This window comes from Lupinus angustifolius, chromosome LG09 (assembly GCF_001865875.1).
Source record: "Lupinus angustifolius cultivar Tanjil chromosome LG09, LupAngTanjil_v1.0, whole genome shotgun sequence".
In the NCBI taxonomy this organism is placed as follows: Eukaryota; Viridiplantae; Streptophyta; class Magnoliopsida; order Fabales; family Fabaceae; genus Lupinus; species Lupinus angustifolius.
Genome location: NC_032017.1, coordinates 9,230,529 through 9,248,998, shown reverse-complemented (window position 1 = coordinate 9,248,998; position 18,470 = coordinate 9,230,529). Strand labels below are relative to the sequence as shown.

At 32.7% G+C, this 18,470-nt stretch overlaps 1 protein-coding gene and 1 long non-coding RNA gene across 4 annotated transcripts; one reads left to right on the top strand and one right to left on the bottom strand.

Annotated features, from left to right (window-relative positions):
• LOC109357443 (glucose-induced degradation protein 4 homolog) lies at positions 1,369-12,484 on the bottom strand. 3 transcript variants are annotated; one of them, XM_019601409.1, is made up of 10 exons: positions 12,251-12,484; positions 11,357-11,362; positions 9,307-9,465; positions 9,085-9,140; positions 6,294-6,440; positions 2,899-2,972; positions 2,651-2,705; positions 2,515-2,577; positions 2,296-2,423; positions 1,369-1,559 (listed from the first exon to the last, which is right to left on the bottom strand). In XM_019601409.1, the coding sequence occupies exons 3-10, from the start codon at positions 9,350-9,352 to the stop codon at positions 1,481-1,483; spliced, it is 648 nt and encodes a 215-aa protein (XP_019456954.1). In that variant the 5' UTR covers positions 9,353-9,465; positions 11,357-11,362; positions 12,251-12,484; the 3' UTR covers positions 1,369-1,480. The 3 variants fall into 3 exon arrangements, with proteins under 3 accessions (XP_019456954.1, XP_019456953.1, XP_019456952.1); XM_019601408.1 differs by lacking the exon at positions 11,357-11,362 and having other exon boundaries at positions 9,307-9,506; XM_019601407.1 differs by lacking the exon at positions 11,357-11,362.
• LOC109357444 lies at positions 9,511-11,304 on the top strand. Its single transcript, XR_002108860.1, has 2 exons — positions 9,511-9,578; positions 11,191-11,304. It is a non-coding gene; the product is annotated as an uncharacterized LOC109357444 (long non-coding RNA).

The following is an 18,470-nucleotide window of genomic DNA, read 5'->3' as shown; positions in this document are numbered from 1 at the left end:
CTACTCTTCTCTTTTTTTCTCTGTTAAAAAATAAGATATTGTCTCTTTTCTGAATTTTCTGGTTGTTTTTTTTTAATAGTTGCTAAGTTTAGGCTTATAAAGGTGAGTGAGGATTAGGGTTAGGGTACCCTAATCTGGTTGGACTAGGGGAAAAAATCCAGTTGCTACAAACATTTGAAATTATGATTTTCCCTCTTTTTGTTTTGAAATTTTTACCCCCACAAAATAAGAACATACATTTCTTTCCCACAATAGCAAACATGATTGTAATTTGTTATTTTTATTTGGGTCCCACAATATTTATCTTCTTTCTCACTTTTCATTGGCTAAGAACAACCAAGAATTGTTCTTATTTAAAAATAAAAAACAAAAAATAAGAATGACGCACTGAAAAAATAGAGTAAAAATGTTCTTATTCCATTAAAAACAACCTTAAGAACAACAACTGTGGTTACTCTAAATTGTTTCGAACATAATTTATTTAGAATAGATAAAAAGGACAAATGAATACATTAAGCTCCCGCCTAGTAAAACATAGAGAGGATAAATATATACATTCTTATCTCACAAGCAAATGTTGTTCCCATATAGTTACTAAACAAAAACCTACTAGAGGCTCACCCTCTAAATCATTTAGAACAAATATTAGAAAAAATTAGGCTAATTGCTATTCAGGATATGCAGGCGTGTATAGGATGCATATTCAAAAGGACCGAGTAAAAACTCAAAACAATAGGTCATGAATTCAATCAAGAATTCATTGGCAACCTGTAACAACATAAATTGACTTCTTGTCTATAATAATCATAGTTATGAAAACTGTACTAGTTCAACCAGAAAATTGATAAGGAGTCCCCATATTGGTATATTATAATAATTACACCAATCATGTAATCAGACCAATTAAACTGACCAAAATCATACATACTGTCCGAATTTCATTCAAACTGTGTCGGTCATACCAACCGATTTTCATTTTAAATTTTAAAATCCGTACAAAAATAACTTAATTTTTACCAAAATGTTATTACAGAGAATCAAACACAACCATTATTTTTGTTTATACTTCTAAAACATGGTATATGACCAAATTATACATTTTATTTGAACAAATGATTTAAATAAAAGTATTTATTACCATTTTAACATTAATGTTAATATAATATATATGTATAATTAATTTCACCGATATATGGTTTAATTAGTAAACCACTAATTTAACCACTACAACATCATACTAGTACCTTGACTGATTTGATAACAGTCACAATATTAGTAACACTAATGATAATCTCGCTATTTTGACATGACTGATACAACCACAAACTTCAATTTTTCACATTTCCCACTTATATACAAGTACAACACTAACAGTCTTGAACTCTTTTGCATAACTCCCAGGTTTTGATTTGACTTATAACACACCTCAAGGAAAGATCAATTAGATGATGAATTTAGCATGTTCTATAGGTCTCACAATCTATTGCAACTCATATGATGAAAAACTGAAACCTGATCTACCATCATTTGTGGATTTCAAGTCAAGCTTCTGGAAAGGGCTGCAAAAAGTCAATGAGTTTTATGTCAAAACATTTTGAAGACAAGAAAATGGATGGCAATAGAAAAATGCACATTAACATGAAAATATATAAATGAGGAAGATAATTGACTAATAAATGCAATAAAGTAAGCTTCTGGAAAAGGGCAGCAAAGGTTAATGAGTTTTATGCCAATTGTTTTGAAGACATAAGAGAATGAATGGTAATAAAAATGCACAATAATAAGGACTTATTTTGGAAACAAAAAAAAAGTAAAGTTAAATTCATCTTCTTGGGTTATTTATTCTACTAATTTCAATAAGAGTGTAATATCTATATACTATCAGTGTAAAGATTTGTACACAGGTAGTACATCATCTACCATTTATTTGTATTACTTTTTTTGAAGAGTCAATGATGATTGAAAATGAATGGTGGATGATGAAATAACAATGTATAAAACTTACACTGTCAGTTTATACATCTTTTTCCTTCCAATAAAATAGATTTGAATCTAATGAGTTTGATCACATCATATATGGATAGAACTTATAAGGGGTAATAAAGGGCGGCCCAGTACACGAGACTCTCACTTAGTGGGGTCTGGGGACTGGGGAGGGTAGATATATGCAATCTTGGGCCCGCAAGCGGAGATGAAGATATAAATGAGGAAGATAATTATTGATTAATAAATATACTGAAGTGCAGGCTGGAGAACTGAGAACAGAATACAACAGGAAAAGGAAGAGAACAAAACCTGCTGTTGGGATCATAATAGAATCCATTGATAGAGCCATCACTGCAAGAGAAGCATACATAGTAAAAGCCAGCAATGGTTAACCCACAATCAGTTCCAACATTCACAAAATACTGCTCCTTCCATCTCTGCAAACAAAAATTCAATGCAATTGCCAAAGTTTTCATTTCAGATAGAATAGTTTCTTCTTTCATTTCAATATGGTGAAAATCAATTTACCATGAATATGTAAGGATAGTTGCTTAGGTCCAAAGTCTTGCCACCATCAACCTCCACTTGGGCCTGCAAAGTTAAAGTTCATCAGATGTTAACACATGATGAATCTCAAACATGACAGCGAAGTTTAGGTCATTACCAAGAGGGGCGAAAAAGATGGGAACTTAGTCCAGTGCCGTATATCATCCTCCTGTCTGAAATAACAGAAGAAAAGGAAAAGGAAACAAACAAAAGTTTATCAAAACATTACAGAATATCTGCCAGTAGACTCATGGGGCAATTTAATACTATTATTCATGCTAATATGCAGGGAATCATTAGTATTATTAAAATTAAACTCCTAGAGTTTACGGGTTATTGAAAATAAGTTATGGCATAATAACATACGTTGCTTCCCATTTGCCAGTGAAGAAAGTATAATTCTTGGTGTCAACAATCTCCCCTTCCCAAAATGTTACTACCTGATAGAAATCATTCAAGACTAAGTGAATCCATGGCTTTCCTTCTGAAAACCTCCAAAGAATATACAACCAGGGTATAAGGCAAATCTCAGAAAACTTTGATGAGTTATGTCCAAGAATATACTTGTCTTCTATATATGACAATACTAATTAACAAAATTTTGTTGCAGAAAAAGTATACAGATCAGAAATGAAGTAGTCTCAATTAAAAATTACATTAGAGGTAGTTCCTACTGAATATTCTATACACAATAATGAAACCAAAATATGCTATATCCACATAAGGAAAAAGCATATAAACAAATTTATAGAAGGATGATATTTGCCATTGCTGCAATATAAAATAGAAGAGTGATTATTAACTGTAAATGCTACAACAACAGCAGCATTGATTTGTACATGCTAACTAAACAAATTACTAATCAATAAGATTATTAGTGTGTAAAATAGCTACCGTAAGTTCTAGTCAACGGTTAACAAAATCTAAAAAACCAAAAGGCCAATTTACTATTATAATACTTAGCAAAATCCACCATCACCAAATGAATGTCGAACAATCATCACAGATGCATGTACTTGAAAGGGACAAATTGTTTATCTAAATTGTTTGACTGATTTGTATGCACACAAATTTTCTATTTATAGTAGAAGAGTTCCCTTAATTTTTGGGAAATAAAATCAGAAAGATAAATACATCATATGATTTGATAATCATATATTTAATCTTAATCAGATATAGAATCTTCAAATTATCTTGATAATCTTCTATTTATTTAAAATTCTCAATGCTCCCCCTCAAGCTGGATCATATATGTCCAATGCATCCAACTTGTCACACATATATGATATTCTTGGACCTCAGAGAGACTTTGTAAAAATATCTGCTAACTGATCCTTGAAATTAACGAACGAAGTATTGATCTCCATTGCAATAACCTTTTGACAAATATAATGACAATTCCCCTCTCTGTGCGCCGTTAGCTCATGAAAAACTGGAATAGAGGTAATATAAAGTTGCATGGTTATCACAAATGAGATTCATAGATTCAACTTTGTAGAACTTTAAATCTGAGAGAAGATGATTGAGCCAAGTTAGTTCTCCCGCAGCAAGAGACATGGCTCTGTATTCTGCCTTTACACTTGATCTTGCAATATCGTTATGTTTAACAATATGCTTCTTGCTTTTCCATGAAATAAGGTTACCACCAATGAGAACACAATAACCTGAAGTAGACTTCCTATCATTTGGATAGCTAGCCACTAGCCCAATCTACATCAGAGTAGACGAGAATATCAATATGACCTTTGTTCTCATAGACCAATCCTTTTCCAGGAGACCCTTTAATGTATCTCAAGATACGAACAATAGCTCCCAATGACTGTGGAGTGGTCTAGGTAGTCAATCCCGGATAGCGGCCGACCCCAAAAGCACTATAGCGGGTAGCGGGACAACCGCTACAACTAAGGAAAAAAATATATAAGTAGTTTATAGCCTACATAGATAAATACTAAAATAGATCATATTAAAGACGCATTCCTAATTAATAATCAAGAGTATTAAAGGTTCTAGAGCTGTTTTTTAAGAAAAGATGGAGAATGTTCGTGAATTAGGAAGCCTTGCAATTTTGTTCTATGTTGATGAAGAACATGTAAGCAACTGAACATGTGAACCAGAGAAGGGAGAAGAAAGGTATAACCAATTAAAAATCACATGGCCTAGGAAAATCAATGTATTTAGTAGAAGGGAAAGAATGGGAGGTTAAATTACCTAAAACCCTAGTGAAAAACCAGCCACCTACCTAAAAGGGAGCAAAAAATACTTTTCTTCTATAAAATTAGGGTTCCACTCGCAATAAAACATGTAGCGGATCATGACCCGCTATTTACCCTGTAATTTTGCCGCTATTTGACCTACTACGGGCGCTACGGCCATTTGCACCGCTATCCACTATGACGTCGCGAGTAATGGTCGAAACACTACTACAGTCCGTTATTGCGGCGCTATAGCACGCTATTGACTACCTAGGGAGTGGTGAATTAAGGAATTGACTTGCAACACTTACATCAAATAATATATTTGGTCCAATCATAGTCAAATAATTTAGTTTACCTACAATTCTTCGATATTTCTCTGAGTCCCCTAATCTAGCAAAAGTTTAACATTAGGATCCATTGGAGTATTAATAGGCTTACAATCTAACATTTTTGTGTCCCTTAGGATATCTAGAGCATACTTCCTCTGGGATATGGCAATACCTGCATGTCATCAAGCTACCACAATGCTAAGAAAGTAACTCAACGGTCCCAAGTCTTTCGTTTGGAAGTGTTGAAATAAACGTTGCTTGAGATGTTTGATTCCATCATGATCATTTCCAATAATGACAATGTCATAAATATAAGCTAGAAGATAAATACATTGACCAGAGAAGAAATGTTGATAGATTATATTGTGGTCTTTCTCACTACGAATCATACCAAACTTTTGGAGAACAAAGTTGAACCATGCTCTAGGAGATTGCTTAAGGCCATATAAATACTTAGGTAGTCGCACACTAATCTACAAGACTCCCTCTGAGTAACAAAACCAAATGTTTACTCCATATGAACCTCTTCTAGCAACTCCCAATAGAGAATAGAGAAAAGCATTTTTTATGTCCAATTGATACGAGGACCATGGCACAATAGGAGAAAAGTCTCACCACAACAGGTACCAATTTGTTGTGTCACCATGAACTGCAAATACACCTTGTACTCATTGTCAGGCAAAACAATCTGATGAGTACTCCTTGCAAAAGGGACTTGTGACATTGCTTCATTTTTTGGGGTTGTTGTTGCTTCCTTCAGTGACTAGAATATTTGGGTTTATATGTTGATGGATAGTCATGGAAGAACGATTGAATAGTGGGACTACTCAAATAGTTATTGAACAAAGAAGAAGAGAAGAGTTTGGCCAAAGTTGATGAACCAGCCTTAATTGTGGCTAGTTGACAGGACATCTAGGTGGCGGAACAATTAGGATTTTTCCATTTTTTTCAGGCCCCCAGGATATGAGTTCTGATAACAACTTGAAAGGGGCAATTTGTTTATCTGAATTGCTTGAGTAATTTATATGCACTTAGCTTTTTTATTTATAGTAGAAGAGTCCATACATGAATATCACAACCGTGATTGCAACCGCAATTTAAAACACTATATACAATAGTAGTTCAATTAAACTATGACAAAAATCATAAACATGCATATTCAATAAAAGGGGAAAAGTGGTGACTTTTCTGTTTCCATTTTAAAAAAGAGAAACAAACAAAAAAAGAAATTGCTTACTGGTGTGTCTGCCATGGGAACATTAAGGGCTTCCATGGTGCCACATAGATACCCATGCTCAAGGTCACACCCTTGTATACGGACATTTACTCTCCATGCTTCATCCTCCTTTTGTAGGCTAGATACATTTTGAGTACCAGAAAAAGCCTGTAAATATAAATAACTGTACATGAACCTTGAACTTATGAGATGTACTGGCTGAAAGATGAAAGATGTAAATCTAATTTTTTGTACAAGTTTCAGTTGTTTTCTCTAGGACATTGCTTCTTGACACTAATAAGGCCGGAAGCAAGCAGCGTCTCTCCCACCCTACATCCCAACTTCTCGAAAAAAAGAACCAAAAGTTTAGCACTACTTCTAAATTATGATTTCATTATTTCAATCAGTATCTTTTGAACATAGCTGTTAATGAACTGAAGTAAACAAGGGAATCAATAAATATCCATTAGAACAAGTTTGTAGTTATTAGAGCTGCAAATTGTTTAGTCAGAACCAAGTAACCCAAACCAAACCACATTTTTGGATTGATTCAGTTTAATAAGTTGGTTTGCAGATTGTTTTGGGGAACCAATCATGGTTGCCTTGGTTCCTGGGTTTAGCTTTAGATGGAACCAAACTAACCCATAAAACTAATAGAACCAACCACAATAACAATGCTACATCATTTTACTAATATTATGCACACTTTATACGCAAAAGACGCATGTGTACCACTCACTCCTTAACCGAAATAGTGTAAATATTGACTGATATGTGACTTCAAATATAGTAGGAGAGGAAACAACTGATCAATATTGATAGAGGGCTATTTGTTTCAACTTTCAAGTGGTTGTTTTTAGAAGTGATATTCTCACACTTGAGTTGTTTTTATGTTTGCTATTTTATTGAATAAGTTGTTCAAACTTTGAAGTGTTTTTAAAAAATATATTTTACTTTGTAATCAGATAATAGTATATGCTACTTCTTTTGATGTTAGAATGAGAACAGTTTGTTGTTTTTATTTCCGTAGATCATCATTGATTTGAATTGTCTATTTGTTTTATATTTTTTTTGTATGCATTAGATCCAATACAACTACCCAAGTATGACCGCCCAGGGCCCACGATGATAAGGGGCCATTTTAAATAAAAATATCTTTAATTAAACATCTTCATTTTTCTGATTTATTTTATTAGTAATTTTTATAAATCGTATAATGGTTTTATTACATTTCATAGTTATAGTTTTACTTTAGATTTATTTGGTGAACATGAGAATAGAGGAAAGATAGTTAAAATTTTAGAGCTCTTTCAAATTAAAAATCTATAGATTGATAAGTTGTTCAAAATTTGGTGTTTAAGATTTAATAGTCTCCAAAAATTCAATTGGTTGGCAAAGATGCAGCACATAAATAGAACAGCCATTAGCTACACAATTTCCTAAATCCACATACAAAACTTTGCCTATGAAAAAATGTTTTTAATAAATTAAGGGTCCATACTTTTTCCTGCATTGACCTCGAATATTTCAGAACCTATCCTAAAACCAACCCAATCAACAACGATTGGTTCAGTTCTAAAGATCAAAATGACCTGTGCCCAAACCAACCCAACCTAAGCAACTTTGTTTAGATTCGTTCTATTTTGGCATGAATACCTACCCAGCCCGACCCACATGTAGTCCTAGTAGTATTCATAGCAAAAGCACTCTCTGGTATTCGGACAGGTCGCATCCAAGTGTGATTTGCATATTTCCCCTTATGAATCAAGATCTTGATCTTGATCCTGATGGAATTTGTAATTATCGAACTAATGCAAGACATAAGTTTGTCTATGTCAAACTGTTTTAGTCAAACTTTACACAGTCAGTCCGAAGCCCCCAGACAAAAAAGGAAAGTTGTGTTAGACAAACAACCAATGAAAATACCTAGGTGAATCTTTTATAATATTGATCAACAATTAAACCAACCCCACCTAGTGTCAAATGGCTTACGGCTGTTGTTATTTCTCAAATGCATAGCATAACCTTGCTAATTAAGCACCTACTTGAAGGATGTGTGCTAAATCCATTGTGATTAAACACATGGAGCTAAAACCCTGTACTGTAAGCTTCAATATTGCTAAGAAATTGATTAGACTAAAAAATCTCTTAAAAGGTCCAATGGGAAGCAAATATACTTACTTGTCAACTATACCCTGTAAATTGATTACCCTGTAAATTTCAATATTGTCAACTATACTTGGTAAAGATAAAGATAGGAATATGAAGTGGAACTGGACATTTTAAGGAGAACTAAGGCCACTTCAATCCTTTCCACTCCTATCACTTCCATTTCTCACCATACCTAGCAAAGTCTAAATTTCTTGAAATTAATGCATACGGTTCACCCGCTGTGGGGTAACAAATTTGGTAATTTTCTTTCCAACAAATACTTGACGGCACACAATCATTAAAATAGATGCCAATCATAATATAAGCATCTACTACTTCCACTAAGATCCTAGTTGCTAATTTGAAACAAATGATGATCACTATGATTATGATTTATGATCAAACCAAGATTGAATATCTCTGCACTAAAATTTTATGCAAACGCATACAATTTTTACAGGGCATGTTGAAGAAGTATTAGATCACTATATTCCATGAATAGGATACAAGAAATGCAACAAACGTTAAACAAAGAACCCAATTCCCCAAGTAGCCTTTTTCTTTGTTTTCCAATCCCATAATACTCATTTTTGTCTAAATTCTAAAATCCAGACCAAGTCATAAATATGGGAAATAAAAAGTTCAAAAGATGGGAAAGTACCTGCCCAACCCCTAAAAGACTACAAAATTGGAATGAAGTTTGTCCTGAATTTGCACCTAACACAAACAAACAAACGAAAGTTAAATATTAACATCATAAAAAATAGCAAACATGAAGAGTTTAAAACAACACTAATAACATAACAATTGATCCAAAAACAAATAAATAAAAATACAAAAAGTAATGTTGTATTAGACGAGGAATGATGAATGAGGAAGGTACCTGAAACCTGAGAAGGTGCAGCATTCTCCAATACTCTCACGGGCATGTTCTTAAACTGATTCAATTTTCCTTAGAATGTGATCTGATGGGTGCTTCAGGAATCAGGATAGAGGTTGGTTACTTATGAGAAGTAAGAGGTGAAGGATGAATGGCCAATGCCTGAAAGGTCCAACTTTAACAATGAGCAATGGTATTCTGGTCTTGATAGTCACAATCACAAATCAATTACCATCCTAAATTCCTTGGCCCAAAGCTCACCTTAACTTTCAATTGTATGTAAGCATAAAACTTCAATCACACTACACGAAATAGTTTTCATAGAAATAATTTACCCAAAAAGAAATAGTTTTCGTACGAATAGATCTTTCCAAAACCAAAAGGGCGGGGTCAGTGCTTTTAATATTCACCTTAGTTAGAAGGATGCACTCATGCTTTCAGTTACATGAGAACCGTTACTTTTTATTAAAATAAACAAAGGCTCATTTTAAGGTGTAAACCTATGTTTTAAGGTATGAACCACTACGTTTGCACTCTGATAGTCAAACATTAGTTACAACCTGAATATGTGGTTTCCAGACAAAAGAGTTGTTTGCATTTTGCATTAGGTCCCAAAAACTCAGATGGTAATAGTTGTTTGAAATGAATGTTCCAATGGATAATGATCTATTATGTGAAGGAGGAGGGTGTTGAGAACATGGGAACCCAACACATAGGTCGAAGTAGTGTTACAGTTTTGGTGAAGTGTTACGGACGTGGTACCGCACTTCCGTTAAATTGGCTGTGCTCTTCCTAGTATAAAACACAAATGTCGAATTATAGTATTTCTTTATGACGAAAAGTAAATGAAAAGATCCATTAAACTTAAGCTTCTGAGATTAAAAGTTAGGTATCAAGGGTTCAATTAATGATTCATTGCAAAATAGAGCCAAATATCATATCTTCAATAAGGGTCTCGTTTGAACAACAAAATAGCAGGACATTAACAAATTGCAGTAACAAACCGAAATAGCATAACAAACACTTACAAAGTTACATCACTTACATGTCAGAATAGCTATTGTAGTAACATACTATTATAAGGAGTAAGGGCACAAACATAACCATTTTCAATGCACATAAAAGATTGCCTTTGTCATGATGTCATGCTGTGGCAATGTGTTTTCTCATGAACATACAACAGTTGCACTAATACTGAATGAAGTTTTAAACGAAAGCACAATTTCTAGAAAAGTTTTGTAAAGTATAGAAAACTAAAGACAAGTGCAGGCAATATCCTTTAAAGCTAGTGGCTGTAAATAGTGAAGAAGATAAATCTTTGTAGTATCTACTAATATAAGCTTCCCTGTTCTTTACCCCGAGTCTTCTATTCCACCAAGTTTACTACTCAAATACCCCACAAATACTAAGCTAATATTCAAAATTGTTAAGAGTTCACCATTTCAAACTAATCGCAAGTATCCTTCTCATTCCAAAACTAACAGAAGGGTGTTGGAGTAAATAGCATGGTTGTTTAAAGGTAACAAAAGTTGTAGTTTGAGAATTGACATATCAAACAAACTTGCACGGATAGCAGACCTGGAAATCAGGTATAGTTGCTCAATATTAAATTTAAAATCAATGGTAAAGATCTATCATGAAAACATAAGGGATGGTGTTGCAGGGATCAAGGTTAAAAACTTTGGATGCAAGGTGTGAAGGAAGGATAGGAGCAAAGAGAGAAGCTGCTTATTTTTTTGGTTTTAGAAATTCATTTTTTGACGAGAACAAACAAGGTACACGGGTCCTAGGAGTGTCCTCAAAACAAAACAAGGAAACCCAAAAAGGCACAATCATCATGCTCATGCAAAAATAAATTAACACATGCAAGCGCTTCGCAATGCATAGTGCACTTCGAAAACCAAAGACTACTCTAAACTATTACAAACTCGAAAATAATATTACAAACCTGGGTGCCCGAAATACAAGGCCCCGTCATATAAAATTACACTATCACAAAAACTAAAGAGTAGCTGTCACATAACAACAATGTAAACATCAATATGCTCAATACGACTCACTACATCACAGCAACACAATGTAATAATATGAATAAAGTGACTTCCCCACATCCAACAAGGTTCAATTGAAATCAACAAAGTGGATCCGCCACATCAAGAATGCAACAAAATTAACAAATGGCTCCACCACATCAAGAACACAACTTTTTGGCGGTCCAATGCACGAGGCTCCCACTTGGTGGGGTTTGGGGAGGGTAGATGTACATAGCCTTACGCCGCAAGCGGGGAGGCTGTTTCCAGGGTTTAAACCCATGACCTCATGCTCACTAAGCAACAACCTTACCTTGCGCCAAAAATGCAACTATATGCACAAAACTCACGAAGAGGCTACAATTAACACAAATCAAGAGGACACTTACACAAACCATTGATCAGAAACTCAACCCACAAATTAGAGACTATATCCCACTGTCAACTCAATTCTCGTAGAACAAACCAAGAGTCAAGAACATACCACAGACAAAGTTAATAAAAGGGTTTTCTTAACCTCGGGCTGAAAATAAGGAACTAAAAGATATAAAACTTGTAATATTCTGAATATATCATTTCCAAAGAAACATATTTATTTATGCGTCTTTATCCTCGGCCCGAATTGAATTCGGGTCGAGGTTAAGAAAGTCAAGAAAGTCCTTAATAAAAAGGAAAGCATTGTGACATATTCCTTAATTGCGATTTTAAGTCTCCAAACTTATCCAAAACTTACTACCATTTCAAGGTAACTAAGATATGATAGTAAATTAAACTCTATCCTGTGACTCGGTATCTGAAATTCAACATATCAAATGCAAAGATTCTCACAACAATAATTAAGAATATCAGAATCAAATAAAAAATTCAAAAACCAGAACAAAGATTCAGCAAGCAGATGCACAAAAAGAGAAACTCACAAAAAACGATGAAGAGCGGTGAAACGATGAGATCAGGGAAAAGCGTCGACGCTACTAAAGAGGAAGAGCTTCTTCACACTTAAGCCGATTCACGAACAATGACGGTGCGGTGGTGGCGACGGTGGTGGCGACGGCGGTGACGAGTGGCATTGAGATTGAGCGGAGAAAATGGAGAGGGCGGAGAAGGTTATGATATATTTTCCATTTTTTCAACAACTAAATTCGATATTTACTATTTTTTGATATTTTATAAAGTAGTTTTATAACAATAATTTGTATAAAAAATTCTCCTACGATTCATTTTTATGAGTTTTTTTTTAAAGTCAATAATGATAAAACCTATATAATAGATGATATAATAATACTTTACTAGTGTGTAAAACTAGTCAGTGTATACTTTTTTTCTAAAAAAAAATGTTAGTTTTATTCAAGTGTCAAGTCTGACATTGGATATGCGGGGAGGAATGAAATTATAAGTAAAAAGACTCATAGAACTAATGCATCAATGATACTTTTACCAGTTTGCTTTTTTACTTCACTTTGAAATCTTTTGAACATTTCAAACGATTCAGATTTATGTTTCATGAGATATAAAAAACCATATCACGAAACATCATCAGTGAATATAATAAAATAAGAATATCTTCATCTAGCTTGAATTCTCAAGGTCCCACAAACATCAGTATGAATTAGTCCCAACAATTCAGAGGCTCTTTCTCCATTTCCAATAAATGGAGATTTGGTGATGTTGCCTTCGAGACAAGATTCACAAGTCATGTATGATTCATAATCATAATTGTCAAGGTAACATTCCTTGTGGAACTTGCTAATTCTTTTCTCACCAATATGGTCGAGTCTACAATGCCAAAGATATGTTTTGTTTACTTTATTATCTATTTCTCTTTTAAGTCTAGAAAATGCATAATCGAATTAAAACGCACTTGAGGTAAGACATAAATGTCGGGTTGGATATACCTATTCACATAAAAGATGTCACTATTATAAATTGAGCAAACACCTTTATTAAAAACAAAGCGAACCATGAATATCCAACATCGAAATAGAAATAATGTTCGAATGAAAATTAGGAACATAATAGCAATTTTCTAAGACTAGTACATTGTTAGTCGGCATTATTAATGAGACTATTCATATAGTATTGGTTGTGACACTTGCTCTATTCCCCACTTGGAGATTGATTTCTCCCTTCTTCAACCATATAGTTATTTGTAGTTCCTGCAACGAATTGCAGATATTAAAACTACTACCAGTATTTAATACTCATATTGAAGAATTTGTAACAATTAAGGAAATCATGAAAACATTTTTCATTAATGTCTCACATTGTTTCCTTTCTTTCAAAGAATCAAGATATTTGGGGCAATTCCTCTTCCAGTGTCCCTTCTCCTTATAGAAGAAACATTCAGCATTGTTTTGGTCAATATCACATTTCTTGTCCCTAGGTTTGGTCACACCACCTTTAGGCACGAAAGGCTTCTTTCTGGACTTGTTATTCCATTTGCCTTTTTTCTTGTTGGACTTTCCAACTACCAAGAGAGATCATTGGTTCTTTCTAGAGTCAATCTGATTCTGATAGTCAATTAACATATTTAGCATCTCATGCAAGTCACAATCCATCTTATTCATGTTAAAATTAACAATGAATGGTGAGAACAAATCAATGAGTGACTGTAGAATCAAATCTTGGGATAACTCCTTCCCAAGTGTGCAGCCCAACTTCTCAAGTTGTTCCATAAGACTAATCATCTTCAAAACATGAGGTCCTACCTTAGCATTCACATTCAACATGGACCTAAATATAGTCTTAGACAACTGGTATCTAGTTGTCCTACTCTGTGCACCATACTTCTTCTTAAGATGTGTGATGATATCAGTTGGGTCCATGTCCTCATCCTGCCTCTAGAGTTCAGGACTCATTGATGCTAAGATGAGACATTTTGTACTGATCAAGTCCTCTAAGTACTTCTTATAACCAAAAACTACCTCAGCATCATCTTTATTCACTAGTTCAGGTATAGCAAGCTTATCGATCGTATTGATAAGTTTCTTGTGCATGAGAACGATTCTCAGAGTTCGATGTCAGTCATGAAAGTTATTTCCAACCAACTTTCCATCTACGAGTATCGAACGTAATGATAAAGAAGACATGTCGATATATCTACACACAATTAAACAAATATGTGAGAACATATTAATGTAAAGAGATATATCACAAATAAAATACCTCCACTTACTACAGTAACAATTTAAGAAATAAAAATTTCTTCTAGTGGAAATATAAAATAAATATCTCTAAAATTGTGAACAAATACTTGGTTGTCAAGTCATTTCTAATGCACATTTTAAGACAAATGTATCACGTGCCATTTTAATCAAAATAATAAATAACAAATAGTTACATGTTTGTCATGTTATTTCTATAAGTATAATTGAGTTAATCTTTACACTCCCTAGGTAGTCTAGGCAATTAGTGATAAAATTAATTTTATTGATTGATTGATATCACATATCAGTTAATCCTCTTAATTACAAGTTCTCTAGTAGTCAGATCGTCTCTTGAAATTAAATAATTAACACAGTCTTAAAAAATGTATCTTATACAAAATAATTTTAAGAACATTAAAATAATTTTGTCCATCACACCTCATCACATAAAACTTATGATTAATATATATACATACACACACATATATATATATATATATATTCTGAAATTTGTAAATGTGATATATAAATCTAATTTATATATTAGTACACTAACTAATCATTATTAATTAATAACTATCGAATCATATATTGTAAACTGATATATTGTTGTAAACATTTATTCATATGTTTCTAACTCATATAACCAACTCACCCATGTTTAGTTTTTTATTAGTGTGACAATCAACACGTTAACAAAAACAACGCACTCACTGTGAATTAAAACCCAATCATTGAGTGAAAAAACGCAAACAACAAAAGCCAATATATTCAGCATGTCACAATATTCTAATTATATGATTAAACACATTCATATATAACTATTACATATTAACAACAACACATATTGATCTTTACACTCTTGTAGATGCAATATTTAAAATATTAATAACATAACTCATTATATGTATTTGCTGGATACCAACTTTTACATAGGATTGTTTAGTTTTTCATAAAACTCTACACAATCCAACACATTCAAGTCATGTGATGAATGTAAAAGTCAATAACTATGTGATCAAATCAACAAAGTAATCAGTGTGTGAATAAAAATTAAGAACCTTCAACACATTGAATAAAAATTTCACAGTCCACCAAATTGCATTTTACACTCAATAAAGTTTAAGAGTTTGAATAATTTTAAGAATTGTTCATATCTCAGTCTCAATAATTTCATGCAATCATCATGTGATGAAATAATAATAAAAATATTCACAACCCAAAACGTTCAAGTCATCATTGTCTCAATAATTTTAACAGTTTCAAAAAAACCAATTAACATTGCAGCATAAATTAAAACACAAAAAACTATCTCTGATACCAATTGAGGGTTTATTAAGCGTATTCATAACTTGCATAGCGGAAAATAATTCATTTATTTGTGTTAATATATGCATACACTATAATAAGTAGACAAAAATGTTTGTAAAATTACCTCAGAAGACTGTGATGACTTTCGAAAAGTTCTCATTCAAAAGTATGAAGGTCCTACACGCGTATCCACACCGAGACCAATCCTTGTTGTATCAACACTTGATCCATGTAGCAAAAATTCAACTCAAAATAGAATTATAATATTTCAAACAAAACCAAAATAAAAGGATGAAATAAAGCAATTTTATTTTCTTTGTGTATTGCCAAAAAGTGTTAGACGATTTTTGGTTTATAATATATAAAACCAAAACCTCCTTTAATCCATTGAGTGTCAATTAACAACCATTAGTGTCAATTAACAACCCATTAATTTAGTAAAATGTTTTGTTCTTGGTTTTCAAAACTAACTATCAATTTTAAACTTTTGAAATATTACAATTAAGTCTAACTTAATTATATTAAAGATGATTGAATAATATTATTTGTATTTTTGGTGCTAGCAAAAAATACAATAATGTTCCACTTAAAAGTAAATATACAAAATTAAACTATTTAATTTAATCAATAATATTTTCTTGTCCAACAAAAATCAGAACACTCGTTAGTGTGTGACCCCGTAGGTTCAATAGTAAATTAACTCATTAATTTACTAATTAAGGTTGGCATCTAGCAACACTCCTTAACGACTAGATAGAAATGAAGTAATATCTTTTACTTTAGAACCATTAGAAGATTAATATAATATCTCCTTCCATCTTTACAACTCTATGTTAACTCTAGAATATGGTATAATTGTCAAATTCTAATAAGTTAACTCGTAGTGAATAACTTAAGAAACTCATTTCTTGATTCATTCAATTCCCCTTGGTTAATGTCTTTACTTCTATAGAGCTCAAACTCATTACATGAGTTGATGAATTCTTTCTTGATTAATTATTAATTCTATAAAGATTTAATTATACCCAATAATCATTCAACTAATATCATAAGGCAGTGTCCGATATCAAAATATAATAAATAACTTATTAATTACTATGGTAATCTCAAGTCTAAGGAAAATATATATTTCTCCATAAGAGTCACCTCTAGTTGTTGTAAAAAGAATTATGAAATATTTAAAAGAAACAACAAATGTTGGACTATGGTATCCCAAGGGAAGTATATTTGACTTGATTGGATATTCAGATTTAGATTTTGCTGATTGTAAAATTGAAAGAAAAGGTACTAGTGAAACTTGTTACATTTTGGGTAATGTCATAGTCTCCTAGTCATATAAGAAATGGGCATGTGTTACTTTGAGTACTACAGAGGTAGAGTACATAGCATCAGGTAGTTGTTATGGACAAGTATTATGGCTCAAACAAAGGTTACATGATTATGATTTAGACTTAGAGTGAATTCCCTTAAAGTATGATAACACTAGCACTATATACCTCACTAAGAATCTAATAATGCATTCTCGAATCAAGCACACAAATATAAAGCATCACTTCCTTATGGACCATGTTCAAAAAGAAAGAAATGCATTTAGAGTTTGGTGACTATGATGATCAATTAGCGGGCATATTTACTAAACTCTTAGAAAAAGAATTTTTTTTACAAAATAAGAAGAGGATTAGGCATATTAGATGAAGCAGAATTATCTTAAATCATCCTTCATGCATATATGTTGAAGTGTTTGCTTCATGATGATATTTGTATGTCTAATTGTTTTGATAAATGTTTATTTATCACTGTCAAATATTTTGGGTATGTAACTATTTACCCTAGTTGGATAACCAATTACTAAGTTTTGGCGTACCTGAAAAATTGAAACTCTAAGGGTAGTAACTTATAACTCTATAGGAGTAACCGATTATTAGGATAAACAAAAGGTTTGGATAATCGATTACTCTAGGGAGTAACCGATTACCTTATGCAAATTCTGGAAAACTGGATTTTCATTGCTAGAGTAATTGATTATTCTACTAGAGTAATTGATTACTCTGATCTTATTTATATGTGTCTCTTTATTTTTTCAGAACTTCAACTTCTTCCTCCTTCCAAACCTGCGCTTCTCAACCCCTAAAACCCAAAATCTTCTTTTTTTTTAATCATTTTTCGTGAGATTTTTGGCTAAATACTCTATATTTTTAATTCTAAACACTTTCCAACTACAAATTTCAGTCTTTGTGCCCAAAATCAAGAATCCCAAAATTTCAAATTCTTGAAAAAAACTACTTTTCAAAAAAACTCAAAACATGGCTTCTACTTCCAGAACCAAGAAGCCACATTCTAATACTTCTGAAAGAGATCAACCAAGTGCTTCAGAGACAAAAATTGATTACTCCTAAGTATGGTATGTTAAACTCTTTTGAATTTGAGAAATTTCAATTCCCTGAGTTCATTAGGTAACAAAATCTTCATGATTTTCGTGTTGAACAAAATGCCAATTACCCTAAACTAGTGAGGGTATTTTGTTGTGATCTGAACCTAAGGAAAAATAAACTATTTTTATCTGCCAAAGGACAAGAAATTGTCATGGACTTGAAATCCTTCAGCTTAGTTTGCTTGAAAAATACCAAACATTGACGCTGAAGTCGGTTTTGGACTTCATTATCCATGGGAGGAATCGATAGGA